This window comes from Staurois parvus, unplaced genomic scaffold, assembly GCF_062004578.1.
Source record: "Staurois parvus isolate SC_StPar_1 unplaced genomic scaffold, SC_StPar_1.0 ptg000220l, whole genome shotgun sequence".
Classification (NCBI taxonomy): Eukaryota; Metazoa; Chordata; class Amphibia; order Anura; family Ranidae; genus Staurois; species Staurois parvus.
The window spans coordinates 1,150,870-1,167,644 of NW_028318016.1; the positions used below are offsets into that span (position 1 = coordinate 1,150,870).

Here is a 16,775-nt window from a genome sequence, read left to right on the forward strand (position 1 = left end):
ATTGGCTAAGTGATGTTGTGTTGCCTGTTTCCATTTGGTTGGTATGCACACCCTGGCTGCATTAATAGGGTAGATCAGAATAGTTTTTGTTGTTGTCCTTTGAAATGGGGCCCCATTGAGAAAGGAAAGCATCTGGATCATTTCCTAAGTGTGCATCTGTTTGTGGATAACTGATCTTACACCTGACCAGTAGCATAGGAAGGTCCCAAAAATGTGGATGTCATGTACCTGTCTGCGGAGCCTGAGATGATAAGGGTGGCTTCTTGCACAGTTCCCCTGGATTTTGAGGCAGGGAGTGAAGGAAAGTGCTATCAGTGATAAGGGGATGGAATTGTTTGTTCTCAATCCTTGAGGTAAAACCTGGGTTGCCCACTACCAGTGTTTTTTAGATGGGGGAGTGAGATGCCAAAAGGATTATTGCCTGTGTGACCCCTGTCATTGTGGTGACAATTAATGGCTGGTAAGTTGCACTAATAGGAGTATGTTTGCCTAACCAAGGGAGGACCCTAAGGAATATGATGGGACCCAGATGGCCTGATAGTCCAAGACTCTATTACAAGACTCTACTACCACACCTACTATCACATCTAACAAATGCCCTTAACTCCCTTTCTCGAGAGTATACCTTTTTCAAGGACTCCTTTTTTGGCCCACATATGTATGGGGGGGAAGGAGATGTGTACTGGGAGCTTGAAGGTGGTAGAGATGTATACAGGGTGGAAAGGAATACTGAGGGGAGATTTGATGCATGCTGACGTGTACATTATGCACCTCTGACCCCTGCATTCTGTGCATTATGTACTCCTTACCCCTGCACTTTATGCTACCTACTCCAGACCCTTGCAGCCCCTCCATTATGTACTTTTGACCCATGCACTCTGTGCATTGTGTACTCCTGACCCCTGCACATTCTGCATTATCAACTTTGGATTCATGTGCTCTGTTTGTTACTCATTCCTGAACCCTACACTCTGCGCACTATCTATACCTGATCCCAACATTCTGTTCTTTATGTACTCCTGACTCCTGCACTCTCTGCGCTATATGCTCATGAAAACCATAAAATGTGAGTGGCTCTTCATAAAGTGCACAACATAAAGTGCAAAAAATTCTAAAGTGTCTAACTTTAGTGCAAATGATATTGCACCGTAAACGTCCATAAAAAGTGTCCGTAAACTCAAATAATTTTCTGAAATGTCTGCTCGACACTATTCATTCTGTGATATCCAATTTGAAATAAATATCCAGTGATGTGTCACCACAACCCCTTTGCACACCAAGACTCACCAGATGAATTTGACCCTGAATGTGAATGGGAAACAAGCGCATTACATTTATGGAGAATTCTTCTCTCTGTGCCACTTTCAGGGGTACCCAGATGACCATCACAGCCTCCTCGCTCCCATGCCTGCTATTGCCGGTCATCGCTCTTCCAATCCTCAGAACCAGCATGCTTTTTCTCTTGACTGTTTTATTAAAGAAAACACTAGGTGAAAGTACCCTTTTGCCCCGTCAAAATAAGCCTATACATGCTTCTTTTGCTTCTTGCAGGCCTCCAGGTCCAAGACCAAACCTGGAAACCCATTCCAGCAAAAAAAACTGGTCCCCTAATGCCTTGAAGCCTAGAGGGGACACCCCTTTTTAAAAAAGAAGTTTGCTGCTGCCCTTTGCAACCATTTAGTCCCCAAATATTTCAAACATCTGGGTCAAAATGCTTGGCTCAAGGGGTTACAAATAGAGTTGCAGTCTCTACCCCCACTCCAGTTTCTAATGTCCAACCTTCCTTTATCCCAGCTAAAGTTCACACTTCATTCTTGCAACTCTTAGCTCAGGGCGTCTTGTCCCTGAATAGGATAGGTTTCAGGATCTCTTCTCCAACATCTTCGCTGCTCCAAAACCCAATGGGGACATTCCCTTCATTCTGAATCTAAATTTTCTCAATATTATTTTGTGAATGTAAATTTCTGCATGTAATCTAACAGATTTTATGGCAGTTCCCCTGGATGAAGAGAAGCATTGACTTTAGATTAAGAATGAAGGCAATGTCTGTACATGGTTTTTCAACAGCGAACAGGGCAACACAGTGAGCACTAGAGTTGTTGGTTCAAATCCCAAACACAACACTACCTGCCTGGAGTTTGTGTGTTCTCCCTGTGCCGGCATAGGTTTCCTTTGGGTACTCAAGTTTCCTCCCACACTCCAAAGACATGCTGATAGGTTCATTTGCTCCTATCTAAATTGGCCCCAGTATGTGTATTGTGACAGTTTTTTAAATGCCTTTGTAATAAAATATCTTGCTTTTAAACATTTGTATGCTGTTGTACATCTATGGTGGTGCCATGGAAGTCCGCATTACCTCAACTATAAGCCTTTTTGTATAGAATCTTTTGGGATAAAGGTACCTTTCAATTTGTATATAATCTAGAGCACAGTTTATTTAAAAAAGTACAAACAATCACAAAATTTTGGATTGCCCCCATAGCAGTAATAGAGGTACAATCTTCCAATGGGGACACTAGTTCTAGTGACCTGGAGGGGCCCAATTGATTCCCTTAATTCACAGGGATTTCCTCTCATTTCCCGTTTTAGCTATGAAACAGAAATTGAAGGTAAATCTCCCCAGTAAAACACAGATGGCAAAAAAACTGAAAGGAGTTATATAAAAAATGCCTATAGTTTTAATGTAAGGTAACAAATAGGGAGAGTGTATCCATAGAACACTTGTATATACAAAGTGTACATTTAGGTTGCATCTTACTTATTGATGTAACTTTTCTTAAATTAATATAGTTTTTGCTATACAGAAACTAACTATGTTTTATAAAATTTCCAGCGTGAGTTCCCAATATTGCCCATGGAAACTATAGTGAATCTACTAATTCAGGCAATTGATGCCCTTGCGTTCCTTCACTGGCGTGGCTTTGTACACTGCTCCTTTTCCTCACATGCCATACAGGTTGTATCTGCAGGACAGGCAAAGATAAGCCACTTTGAATACATGATACAAAGGTAAAATACTATTTGTAACTTTGTGATATATTTAGTCTGTTTAGTTTGTCTTCTTTTGGTCTATGTGTACTGTGTTTTTTAACAGCAATTTAGATAATTTTTTCTGTGCAGTCCCATTGAAGCAAGCAATATTATTTACAATGATCAGAGAGATTTTAATTTCTACTCTGTTCATGGAAGGGCACATTTGAATCTATAAGAACTTGACTGATGAGTTACAGTGCCATGTACAGGAGTAGGACGCTAGGTACAAACAAAAAAGCAGCCCACATCTGCCTCTGCTGGCAGCCAACCCCTCATGTGAAACAACAGGTTTTTTTGCCTAGCACCAGTGAGTTAGTTAGGACCTAGGCCTGCCTGGATTGTGGTAGTGTCTGCAACTGCCATCTTTGTTTTGAGATTCTGCCTTGAGCACGGTTCACTTCCACCTTCTGGTGGAGATGAAAGCGTGGACGTGGATGGTGGGCGGTTCTTTGGCTCTCAAAGCCTGACACAGCTGCAGCAAGGTCAGAAGCTCTTTGACTTCCTGATCTGCATGGTGTGCTTTGCCAAGGACACAGCAGGTGCATACTGTGTCTGGGGGCTGTAAGTGTATTTGTGCTGAGGGCCTTTCCCTGTTTGTATACAATCTTGCTTATCCAATGGCACATTGCATAGGGTATATGACGGATCGTAAAGGGCAGTCGGCAGCCTTTTTCCAGACTTGTGCCAACTGTGGTCTATCTGATGCTGCTTTCTCGAGTGATTCAATTTACCTTGTCTGCAAATTGTCCTCTGACCTACAAGCCTCGCTTGCACCCTCAGGCACCGTATATAAGGCTTTAGGCTTCTTGGGGTCTACTTTGATTTGATTCCTTCATCTCTGGGATGGAGGTGTTTATATTCTATAGGAGAACCTTGTCACACAAATCCTCCAAAAAACTCCCCTTCTTCTCTGTCCCCTTCAAAGGAATCTGATGAGGAACCTCCTCCAGGCCATGGAACCTGACCTTCCTGTTGAGGCAGGAGCCTGACCTTTCGGACAGCAATGCGGAGGTGCCAGCTTGAAGCTGACAAAGGAAAAGGAGTTCGTATCAGTTCCTATCTAATCAGTGAGAGAAATTCTTAAATTGCGGTGAACCCCCCTTTTCCAAAGATACTTCAGTTCCCACAGGTACAATCAGTCCACTAAGGTCTTCCCTTCTCTCTTTTTGACATTTTTAATAACCAGGAATGGATATGCCCAGCTCAACTGTCATGTTATACATGCATTCTAGCTACTGTTTAATGCCCCTTGCGCTGGGGACTGTTCAGCTTCAGTGCGTTCCTCTGGGAGCTTTAGTGTGTCCGGGAGGGACAGGTGCAGCTTCCAGCTCTGTCAGGCAGCCTGTCAGAGTTTATAGCAGGCTGCGGGTGGATGGGGCTAAATGCTATCCCAAGTGGTACTAGTGTTTAGGATTCTGTGTGTTCAGAGATGAGGTTCTTCAGGTCTTAGTGCCATTTGTACAGCAAGGTCTGGAATTGGAGCAAGTTTCTTTGGCATATGTTGAGCTGGCAGACCAACTGGTTCTGGGTCTCAAATATGTTTGTGACAGGGCACTGTATTTGGGACAGTTAGGGCTTGTTTACATGTACTTCAAAATGCAGACAAGCCTTTTTAAAGCACTCTACATGCCAATCAAAGACCCTGTAAGTAAATAAAATGGTTAGCTTACAGTCCTGTTTACACATTGCTTTTGCTTTGCTTTACTTCCATCCAGATTTAAAGCTAATACAGCCACTGATTGACATTTAATTAAAAAATATGTGTACTACTGAGGAAAATAATATATTGGAAATAAATGCATATTATATTTATATAATATGTATATAAATATGTACAGTTGTGTTCAAAATAATAGCAGTCAGACATCACTAACCTGATCAATCACTGTTTTTGGTAGAAATTATATTTCTACATGGCAAATAATTTACTAGCAGGTGTAGTAGAGTAATAGAAATCCAACAGACCAAACAGTCATGACATGCATGCTGCTGATTCTGTGTAATTGAATCACTAATTGAAAAGGGCATGTTCAAAATAATAGCAGTGTGGAGTTCTATTAGTGAGGTCATTCATTCTTTGAAAAACAGGTGGCAATTATTGCCCTTATTTAAGGAAGGAAGGCAGCAAATGTTGTACATGCTGGTTTCAGTGCATTTCTCTGAAATTCTGAGGAATATGGGTCATTCCAGACACTGTTCAGAAGAACAGCGTACCTTGATTAAAAAGTTGATTGGAGAGGGGAAAACATATAAAGAAGTGCAGAAAATGATAGGCTGCTCAGCTAAAATGATCGCAAAAGCTTTAAAATGGCAACCAAAACCTGAAAGACGTGGAAGAAAGCGAAAAACTACCATTCGAATGGATAGAAGAATAGCCAAAATGGCAAGGACGTAGCCAACAATCAGCTCCAGAAAGATCAAAGAAGGTCTAAAGTTACCTGTGAGTACTGTTACAATTAGAAGACGCCTATGTGAAGCCAAGCTATCTGCAAGAAGCCCCCGCAAAGTCCCACTGTTGAAAAAAAGACGTGCTGAAGAGGTTACAATTTGCCAAAGAGCCCATTGACTGGCCTAAAGAGAAATGGCGCAACATTTTGTGGACTGATGAAAGAAAGATTGTTCTTTTTGGGTCTAGTGGCCAGACACAGTTTGTCAGACGACCCCCAAACACTGAATTCAAGCCACAGTACACTGTGAAGACAGTGAAGCAATCATCCTGGGCTGGAATACCTGTTCACAGGTGCCAGAAGTTGGTTGACTCCATACAACACAGATGTACAGCAGTTCTCAGAAACAGTGATTATACAACTAAATATTAATTAAGTGATTCAAAGGAAAGCAAAATCTTCTAACATTTTTCAGTTTTTTTAGTGAATGTTTGAGTTTGTAATGAAGAATACAAACACTGCTATTTTTTTTGAACAGTCTAATATTCACTTTTCTTCAATTTTTTTAGAGGAACAACACAAATTTGATATGATTGTTCTACTAAGCAAGTGATCTGCTGAACAAGGGTATTAATAAGCTGGGGCTTGTCTGACTGGGGATACTACCGAGCTGGGGTTCTAGTGGGCCCTTTAAGACAAGTAGAAAATCAACAGACACAGGGCATTTAACAAGCTTTATTAAAGCTTCAAAAAAGCATCATCGAAGCATCGCCGAAGCATCAAAAACACATAAAAAAAGCATGCTGAAGTGGTAGACACTTTAATGTGTGTTAAAGTTGAAGCAAGTGTAAATGAGCCCTTAGTCTCTTAATTTTATGTTTTGCATTCATCCTTCCACTCCTGTTATGGCTCAAGTGTTGGTCAGCAGATCAGATGTCCAAGAAGGCCTTAACTGAGTTACCTTTTTTGGTTGATCATCTGTTTTTGACAAGAGATCATCCTACTGCAAATGAAAAAGCTAAGGAAGCTCTTTGAAAATCTGGACCTTCCTTTTCAGCACTCAAGCATATTGTTCACAGCCAGGGTGTGGTGTCCTGTCACAGGGTCTGATCTTTCATCCTGGTTTAAAGTCACTGTCTTTAATTACATGGCTGTTGAAAGAATAGGGGCTTCTCTTCTGACGTGAGCTCTACTTTTCCTATAGTTTTTATTGTTTTGAGTTCATCAATTTAGAAAACATTGTTACAAGCCATGATCTCTGCTTTCCTGTGAGCTTTTAACGTTAGTTCCCTATTGATCTATTACCACACATGAAGGGCTTGTTTTGCTTGGTGTCATTTCTAAGGATTTCATCCCTGAAAGTTGCCTGGATATTGGCTTTCATTCAGTTGGAGTATATCAATGATTGGCTTTGAGTGCTGTTAGGAGCCAGGTTTCAGCCTTGGCTTTGCATTTCTAATGCCCCCAGCTGCTCTCTCCCTGGTTTATAGCCTCATAAAAAAAATGTTACTCCTATTGTGTCCCCAACTAAACAACCATTGATCCTGTGGGATCTGAATTTGGTACTGTCACCTCTTCAAAAATCTCCTTTTTTGTACATTCAGGAAATTTTACTTGCTAACCCTTTCATGGATGGTGATCTCCTGGTGCTTATCACCTTGGCCTGCAGAGTTATTCTACAAGCAGCACTTTTTGGTGCTGACCAGCCACTTACCCTCCAGAGGATTTACCCCCTTCCTGATCAGACCATTTTTTTGCGATACGGCGCTGCATTATTTTAACTGACAATTGCACGATCATGCAACGCTGCACCCAAATGAAATGTTATTTGATCAACTGCGCAGTTTTTATTTTTTGCGCTATAAACATAAAAAGACCGACAATTTTGAAAAAAAACCCAATATTTTTTACTTTTTGCTACTACACATGTCCAGTAAAAAAATTTTAAAAAACAAATGTCATCATAAATTTAGGCCAAAATGTATTCTGCTACATGTCTTTGCTAAAAAAAAATCCCAATACGTGTAAATTAATTAGGTTGCGTGAAAGTTATAGCGTTTACAAATGACGGTATATATACTGTATTTTTTTTATTTGTTTTTTTACTAGTAATGGCGGTGATCAGCAACTTATAGTGGGACTGCAGCAGGCTTTCTGACACTGGGGGGAACTGTCTAACTGTCACTGACATCCTCAGTGACACCAATACAGTGATTAGTGCACTGATACTGGGGCAGTGTACTGGGCAGGAAGGGGTTAACATGTGGGGCAATCAAAGGGTTAACTGTGTGCTGTTTTACTATGTGGGCAGTGTGTGCATTACACTGTAAGTACACTGCTTTGTGTGGTTCTGCTATGCAGAGCCATACAAAGCACTGTGCTGGAGCTGACAGGGGAGAGATCTGTATTGTTTACTTACAGGTCTCTCCCCCATCAGTAATACTCAGAGATTGATGGGTGCCGGTGGGCAATCACTGGCCGGGACCCGGTGATTGACAGCCAAGACCGCGAATGGCTACCCGGAATGTATATATATGTAATTTTTCGCACCTCTGCCACCCTGTGGCAGTATTTCTGCTATAGGGCAGCGCAGAAGCTGTTAGAGATCAGGCTGCTTTTCATCCTCGATTATCCTTCTTGCTGAATGTTCTGTCTCTCCAATCTAAGCATTGATAGTGTGATCTCTGGAAAGGGAGGAGCAGAAACAAAATATAGAAACTCTTAAAGGCATATGACAGTCATGTGAAACATGACACTGAAGGTGTTATCATTTTACTACAGTCCTTTTCCCAGTCCTCCTCATTGGAAAGCAGTAGCCCTTCTTTTTCAACAGAAAAGCTCTCTTGCTGCTACAGGGATGGGACAGACCATTTAACACTGGCAAGAATGCTTACAGTGATCAACATTTATGTAAAACCTTTATCCCAAAAGGAAAAAAAATGTTTTCTGCTATTGCTTTTAACACTCCCCTCCACTCAGACTGAATGCTGCTGTCCACATCTAGAATGGTGTCTGTATAATACAGTGGTAGATTAGGAGCACTGTTGCTGGCTGCACTGGTCTGTTGACATTGTCACTGGTGTGGTGGTGATCAGCAACACTGTGACTGGCTGTACTATTAGGCCTCATTTACATGGGGTGTATCAATGCATACCATGTACAAGGGCCACTATTATGCACATGGGAATGTACAGGTGTTCTGTGCATTCCTGTGCAGGCAGTTCCATTTATTTTGTCTATTGGTAAGCAGCTGCTACTCCTAATATGACATCCCTGTTGTGGCATGCCCCCAAACTCACACTGTGTTCTACTTCAAAGTCCACTATCGCATGATGGATAGAGAATTTGATCACGAGAACGTTCAAGAGCTCTCTAAGAAAAATTTCTTCCTGTGCTTTTATGTACCCTTTCCACCATATCAGTGGGAGTTTTCTGGGCATTTTAGCACCAAGCCTCTGTAGCCCCGTTGTGTAAACCTGCCATCTGATCTTCTGTGGATACTTTTTAAAAGCTTTACCAGTCAGACATCCAACGTTCTGTGGATGCAGCTTTTGGACTCAAGGATCCTACAGAAGCATTCTGAAGTTGGGACTTCTGACCCTTGTTGTTTGAGTCAGTTGGCACAGTTTTATTTGCCTAATTTTTGCGCTTCTTAAACTGGCCATACATTATACAATTTTCGTGTACAATTTCTCCTTTAAATTTACCTAAAACCATATAATATGAGGTCAAACCTAAACAACATTTTCAATATGTGTTTAATAAGGCATGCCCTTGCACTACATAGTTGAAGGGAAATCTAAAGGGAATTATACAAAAAAATTGTATAAGATATGGTCAGCCTAAATCATTGCATGGGGACATCCCATGGTGTATGAATACTCTGCCAATGTCCTGTACTGTATGATTAAGATAAGAGGAATTTTTACTTACCTGTAAATTTCATAACTTGGGAGTATAGTACAGGACACAAGCCACATCTCTTCCATTCCTTGGATTACTCTGGATTGCTTTCTACACTCGCAGAGTGTGATAGGGTTATAGGGGAGGTGCCCAGGAGGCATGCCCTTTAAAGCTTTGCAAGTGTCCAGTCACCTGAACCTTTTTTTCTTGTACTCTCTATAAAATCATTTTCATTGCATTAATTATAGGAAACCACACCTGCCCTCCCAATTTGTTGCCAGCATCATGTTTGCACATTCTTTCTACTAACTGAGCTGGTTGTTGCTGATGGGGGAAGAGGGGGTTGGTCATTTGCTGGGGCTGTGCCTCCTTTTGGCTGTATAACTCATTAGTCAAGATCCAGTTGTGTTCCTCAATGATCACAGAGAAAATGTCAGATGTCACCCTGTGCTCCAACATTAAAATCCATATTAGCAGTCTTTCTCAGAAAAAACAGTCTTTTATGGCAGTCAACAGGACATCCCGAAATCCACAGCTTACTCTCTCTGAAATGTCTCACACATGACAGACTCAGACAGGGTTATATATTTATCTGTTTGCCTGGGGTCCAGCTTTAAAGTGAACCTGCGTGAACACATTGGAGGTTATTTACTAAAAGTGCATGGTGCAAAATCTGGTGCAGCTCTACACAGAAATGAATCAGCTTCCAGGCTTTATTGCCAAAGTTTAATTGAACAAGCTGAAGTAAGAAGCTGATTGGCTACCATGCACAGATGCACCAAATTCTGAGTGCACCAGTTTTAGTAAATCTACCCCATGAACCTTTTGCGTTACCCCATTACCTTGGGATGTCTTCAGAGTGCTTTGGAATCCTCAAATCTGACCGCCCTATAATTAAAATAATTCCTCAGCTTTCTTTTTTGTAATAAATCAACCAGTATTACAGTCCTCCAAATATTTCAAAGTGACATGTCAAACAATCTACCCGTGTTTTTTATATATTTTTTGGCTCAAAAAAAACACACTAGGTGTTATTTTCGGGGTAGGTCTTATTTTTTAAATGTCCAGGTGTGGACAGGGGGTGCAGAGGTGAGCTGCAGGCAGTTGTGGATGAGGGTTACTATGGAGAGGGCCGGGTGATGACAGTTGTTAGCTGCAGTCAGGTGTTGCAGGGTGACTTTACAGGTGAGTTTCGGACAGGGTGCAGAGGTGAGTTGCAGACGTGGGATGCAGAGGTAAGCTGTGCCCAGGGGGTGCAGAGCTGAGCTGTGGCTGGGGAGTGCAAAGGTGGGTTGCAACTCAGCTCACCTCTGCACCCCCCCAGCCGCAGCTCACCTATGCACCCTGTCTGCAACTCACCTGACTCAATTTACCTCTGCAACACCTGACTGCAGCTCACCTTTGCACATCCCCCCTCCCCCTCCACTGCCCTCATATGGTTAGCTAGCTTTGCAAAACACAGCTGTCAGCAGCTGGCCTCTCTTTATAGTAACTCCCTTTTTGGGTTCTATCTTCCCACACAGTGCACCAAGCACACTTACTCACCACCTCTTCCCCACTGGCCGGTGATCACCCTGGGGCATCGGCTTCCATGCATTAGGCTGCAGGAGGAGATGCCCCACCCCTAAACAGACTGCATACTGCACCTGCAGATATCTGTTCCTTCCCTGTCCCACAGTGAGTACAGAGGTAGGAAAGTTCTGTGGGAACAGATGGTGTTGTCACTTCAGCCGCGCTTCTGTGTTTATAAGAGACAGTAGATATGGGTGTGCGCAGGGCCAGTGCCGGAGGTGGCGGAATGGCGTTCCACCATGTTCCGACTAAAAAAAAAACCCTGATCACAACTAGGTCTTATTTTCGGGGTAGGTCTTAAACTTTAGCAATTCCCAAAAATAGCACTAGGTCTTATTTTCGGGGTAGGTCTTCTTTTAGGGGAAACAGGGTAGCAAAGTATCACACCACAGAAATATGCTGTGACGGACCACCTGGCAGGCTGCTTGGGTGATTCCATCAGAGAACTGCTTCCTCGCCTCTGGGATACATGACCAAGGTATTATAGCTGGGCATTGCACCCAAGGACTAGATGACATTAGCTTAGGTGCAACTGGAACTCAACTTTATTGAAAATTCACACAGAATTTATACCACACAAAATCAGTTAAGGGCTTGATCACATGACCCTACACAATGCAACATGTAAACAGTAATATCAGTACGGTAATCTAATTAATAGCTTGTAGCTAAGGCCCCTTTCAGATGGGGCGGCCCCGTCAGCAGATCCGCTTACTCAGCGGATGTGTCTGCTGACACTCACCGCTCCATAGAGAGTTATGGATGGTCCAATCTGTCAGTTTTTCAGGCGGACCCAATCAGACCGTCAGTGTGAAAGGCACCTAACAGCTAACATTGATCTAATTAACAGTATGCTAATCAACAGCCATGCACCCAGACAAGCCAGGGGCCCATCCCAGACAGCCCGGCAGCAAGCCCACACCCCTGGATATGCAAAGTACATTACACATGCTGTCTTTTTAGGTTTTTGCCTTTCACTTGTATAATCTGTCCACTAGAAAAGTCATCATTAGGCAAAACTCATACAATATTCCAACAGTCTGAAAAAGTGGAATTAATTTATCTTCATAGATTTCTTGAGGGAGATTGGTGACAAATATTTATGTCCCAAGTGGAGGAGCTTCTCCTTCCCAGTCTGCAGGAGGGCCACTATCCAAGATTAATATTACACCTTTCTATTCATTCCAGAAGGGAAACTCTATTGTCTTTATTAAGAGAATTAATTCAAGCTTCACTCTCAGCATTCATCACATTATTATCCATCATCTCAGATTGATCCGCTCTCTCCATGTGATCAGAGGCTGAACTGAGTTCTTTTTCATGTTGTGACCAGAAGCAAACAAAATCCCCGGTCTCCTCCATGGGTCAGTGGGTAGAAGGGTAGCCCCTAGTCCCCTCCAAAGCCCCTGTCCCCATTGGGTCAGTCACACATGGGCTATGTATGTTGTAGTAATTTAAACACGAAAGTATAGGAACAGGTTAGTGCTACCCTGGGATGCAGCCATTGGCACCAGCCATCAGCACTCAGCTATTAATATTCCATTGGGATTTCCCCCATTCGCTATGCAATAATCTAGATTACACAGCACCCATGTCCCCCAGACAGAGAAATAGCCCTTTTCTATATTTGTGTTAATTCATTGAGATAAATCCAGAGTGGACATGCTAGGAGTTGTAAGCTATGGATCCCATGTTCTGTCAAGTTTGTTAATTTCTCTGACTAGAAATATGTTTCCATATGAACCATATTGTTAAGCTGGCATTTCCATTTATCAAGTGTTAGGGGGTGACAACAACTTTCTTGGTTGAGCACTGGCCTGCTGCTTCCTGCCTAAAAGGCTTTCCTGTTGGCTAAAAATGTGATGAAGTCTCAATGAAAAATAGAAGGTATAAGAATAAGGGGAACCCACAGGTTCATTTTAGTATAAAGTTAGTATATTTTTTCATTCCATATTTTAATTTTTATATTATTTTGTTACACTTATTTAGTTCATTGACATGTAAAGAAATTCATATAGCAGCTGTGCATTCAGTAACACCTCTTCCCCTATCAGAGTTCTTTTATATGCAACATTCCTCGTCTTCTTGGCAGCTACCCCTCTTCACCACTCGTAAAGGTGGGTAGGTACCTCATGACAACAGTGTCTATGTGGACACAAGATATTTTCAGTCATGCCTGATATCTAAACTTTTATTCCCAAATCTCTAAAGCTTAGGTATAGCGCAGGAGCTTCTTGTTGGATATTATTCTATCTACCACTAATACCAGAAACACTTTCTTTGTCTATTCATAAATAGTGGAAATATGCTCAGATTTTTATGCAGATGCTTAAAAAGGTAGCTTTTAAAGAAGCAAAATTAATTTTACTATATACAGTGTGTGTGTGTGTGTATATATATATATATATATATATATATATATATATTATAATGCAGGGAGCTCTTACCTCTGTTTCAATGATGATGAGTGCATTCAGTTCAGGAGCTTTACCATCTTCTCCCAGTTTCATACATGCTTTAATTGAGGAAGAACTGTAGGCGATTCAAAACTGTTGTACATGCTGCATGAATTAGCACATTTGAAGTTTGTGGATTTTGCAAAAAATTAAACAATTAAATAAAATTAAATAAATTGTTAAATTAAATAAACGTAAGGAGCTACATATCTACTATTGTGGACAATTTTTTTCTCTTTTCCTTTTCTCTTTTTTGTTTGTAATATGATAAAGTGAATTTTTAATTTTTACCCACCAGCATTGATGGCACAACACACGAGGCCAGGTATTTCTCTATTCCTTGTCAGCTGTATCGCTGGTCATCTCCAGAAATAGTTTTACGAAAAAGTGTGACTGTAAAGTCTGACCTGTACAGCTTTTGTGCAGTCATGCAGGAAAGTTTAACAGGTATGTTAAAAAAAAAACTTTATCTCTCAACTTGGTTGCATACAGCTAAACATCTACATAGAAAGCTCAAATTTGGTCAATTAATGCTGAATCTGCTGAAGTTCAAGCACAGAAGGCCCTGCAAGCACCCCTTGACTCAACATACGATTTAAAAATCATCTGAGCTGGTTGGAAAATAAGTAGCCGAGCAGTGACTGCATCCTCTCAGATTCAGTTAATGTTCTAGTATTCAGGCACACACAGGTGCCGTGGTTCTCCAATACAATAGCTGGCACTGGAGATTTGTTTGATTTTCCTGCAGGTTGAACCAGACAGTTAGTCTTGATTATATTTCTGGGTGGGAAACGTCTGTCATTTTCATTTCAGCAAATTAGTGTGTAGGCGACATGAAAATATACGATGGTGAATAAACTGATCTTTGAGATGCTCTACGTTTAAAGGTCTACAATAAAAATGGGTAGCTTCTTTTGAAGGTTAATAGGTTAACCCCTTAATGACAAAGATAAAACAAATCTTGACGTCTGAACACAGTTTTGCAATTTTGATGTGTGTTAGTAAAACTATACATATCTGTGCAACTGCTTTGTATATCCAGGGGAATTACACCAGGTGAATTTCCAAAATAAATTGGGCTTTCATTTTGTGGTAAATAATTATGACTATCTCCAGATTTTTTTTTTATCAAAGAAAACTGGTACAAAATAGTAAAAAAAAAAAACATTTTTTAAAATGTAGCTGTATATTTTTTGCTGTTACCATGACCTACCACCACAGGACAACCTAACACAAATTATCCTATTCCTGCAGCAATACCACACATGCGTATGTTATTTTTTTTGTTTGTACCTGTAGTAGGGCCCAGAAATAATCGTGTATGTTGCTGTTTTTATTCTACTTAAAACACACTAACACTGACACTAAATTAAAACATGTTTAAAAAAAAAAAAATCCGACCTAAAATACACTGACTCTGAGCTTTGACCCTAGCTTTCACTCTGACCATGACCTTTGACCCTAACACTGATCTTGATCAAATGGAAAAATATCAAAATAAACTGAAAACTCAAGGTTTAATAAAAAGGAAAGAAAGAGAAGAGGAAAAGAACGCTGAAAGCAAGTTGCAGTAGCTGAACTGAATTGATGAATCCTCCAAGTCCAGTTATATAAATCAATGAGTAAATAAAATCAATCAGCTCTAACAAAATGCATCAGTTGAAATCACCATTAGGCTGCATTTTGCTCCTAAATCTCTGGAGGCCCCTATTAACCACTTGCCCTGCAAAGGATTTACCCCCCTTCCTGACCAGGCCATTTTTTGCTTTCTTTCGGTAGTATTTGATCTCCTGTGCGGTTTTTATTTTTTGCGCTATTAAAAAAAAAAAAACTGATATTTTTTACTTTTTGCCATAAAACATATCCAGTAAAAAAAAAATCAAATTTCATCATAAATTTAGGCCAAAATATATTCTGCTACCTGTAAATTAATTGGTTTGCGTGACAGTTATAGCGTTTAGAAATGGCGGTATATATACTGTCATTTTTTAGTAATGCCAGTGATCAGCGACTTACAGTGGGACTGTCGCGGGCATTCTTACACTGAGGGGGGAACTGAATACCTGTCACTGACATCCCCAGTGACACCAGTACAGTGATCAGTGCACTGACACTGTACTAATGGCACTGGTCAGGAAGGGGTTAACATGTGAGGCAATCAAAGGGTTAACTGTGTGCTGTTTTACTATGTGGGCAGTGTGTGCTTTACACTGTAAGCACACTGCTTTGTATGGCTCTGCTATGCAGAGCCATACAAAGCACTGTGCAGGAGCTGATAGGGGAGAGATCTGTATTGTTTACATACAGGTCCCTCCCACATCGGTAATACTCAGAGATTGACGGTAAATTAATTTGTTTCCATGAAAGTTATAGCGTCCACAAATGGCAGTATATATACTGGAATTTTTTCTTCTTTTTTATACTAGTAATGGTGGCGATCATTGACTGATAGTGGGACTGCGGTGGACATTCTGACACTGGGTGGGAACTAAGTGCCACTGACATCCCCAGTGACACTAATACAGTGATGAATGCTAATACAAAGCACTGACACTGTACTAATGACACTGGGCAGGAAGGGGTTAACATCTGGGGCGATCAAAGGGTTAACTGTGTGCTGTTTTACTGTATGTGTTGTGTGTGTTTTACTAGGGAAACATGTTGCTGTGTATTTCTCTTCTGTGCAGAGAAATACACAGCAGCATGTTATTGCTGGCAGGAGAGAGACCTGTGTTGTTTACACACAGGTCTCTCCCCTGTCATTGTTTCTCGGCGATCGCCGGATGCCGGCTGGGAATCTCCGGCCGGGAGCCAGTGATCGATATCTGTAGCCGGCGTGTTTAGGGCTGCGCACACGCCTCCTACCCGGAAATGCAAAATCACACACACACACACACACATATATACAGTTAGGTCCATATATATTTAGACACAGGCACAATTTTAGCTGTTTTCAGGTATTGACCAAAACATATTCAAGTTATATTTATATAATGGATATGGGCTGAAAGTGCACATTCTCAGGTTTAATTTGAGGGTATGTACATCCAAATTGGAGAAAGGGTTTAGGGATTACAGCTCTTAAGAGTAGCCATCCCCCATTTTTCAAGGGACCAAAAGTAATTGGACAAATGAATATAATCATAAATAAAATGTTCATTTTTAATTTTTTGTTGATATTCCTTTACTGGCAATGACTGCCTGAAGTCTGGAACCCATGGACATTACCAAAGACTGGCTTTCCTCCTTTCTGATGCTTTGCCAGACTCTAACTGCAGCCGTCTTCAGTTGTTCTTTGTTTGTGGGTCTTTCTGTCTTTAGTTTTGACTTCAGCAAGTGAAATGTATGCTCAATTGGGTTGAGATCAGGTGATTGACTCGGCCATTGCAGAATATTTCACTTGTTTTCCTTAAAGCTCCTGGGT

The 16,775-nt window shown here is 41.2% G+C and overlaps 1 protein-coding gene across 1 annotated transcript in view; it reads left to right on the top strand.

Moving 5' to 3' along the window:
* The window catches only part of TEX14 (testis expressed 14, intercellular bridge forming factor), a 206,445-nt gene that overhangs the window by 153,431 nt on the left and 36,239 nt on the right, over positions 1 to 16,775 (top strand). The window contains exons 9-11 of the mRNA XM_089679189.1: positions 2,834 to 3,009; positions 12,232 to 12,246; positions 13,650 to 13,798. Of these exons, the coding sequence (XP_089535315.1) occupies positions 2,834 to 3,009; positions 12,232 to 12,246; positions 13,650 to 13,798 (340 nt within the window). The remainder of the gene's footprint in view (positions 1 to 2,833; positions 3,010 to 12,231; positions 12,247 to 13,649; positions 13,799 to 16,775) is intronic.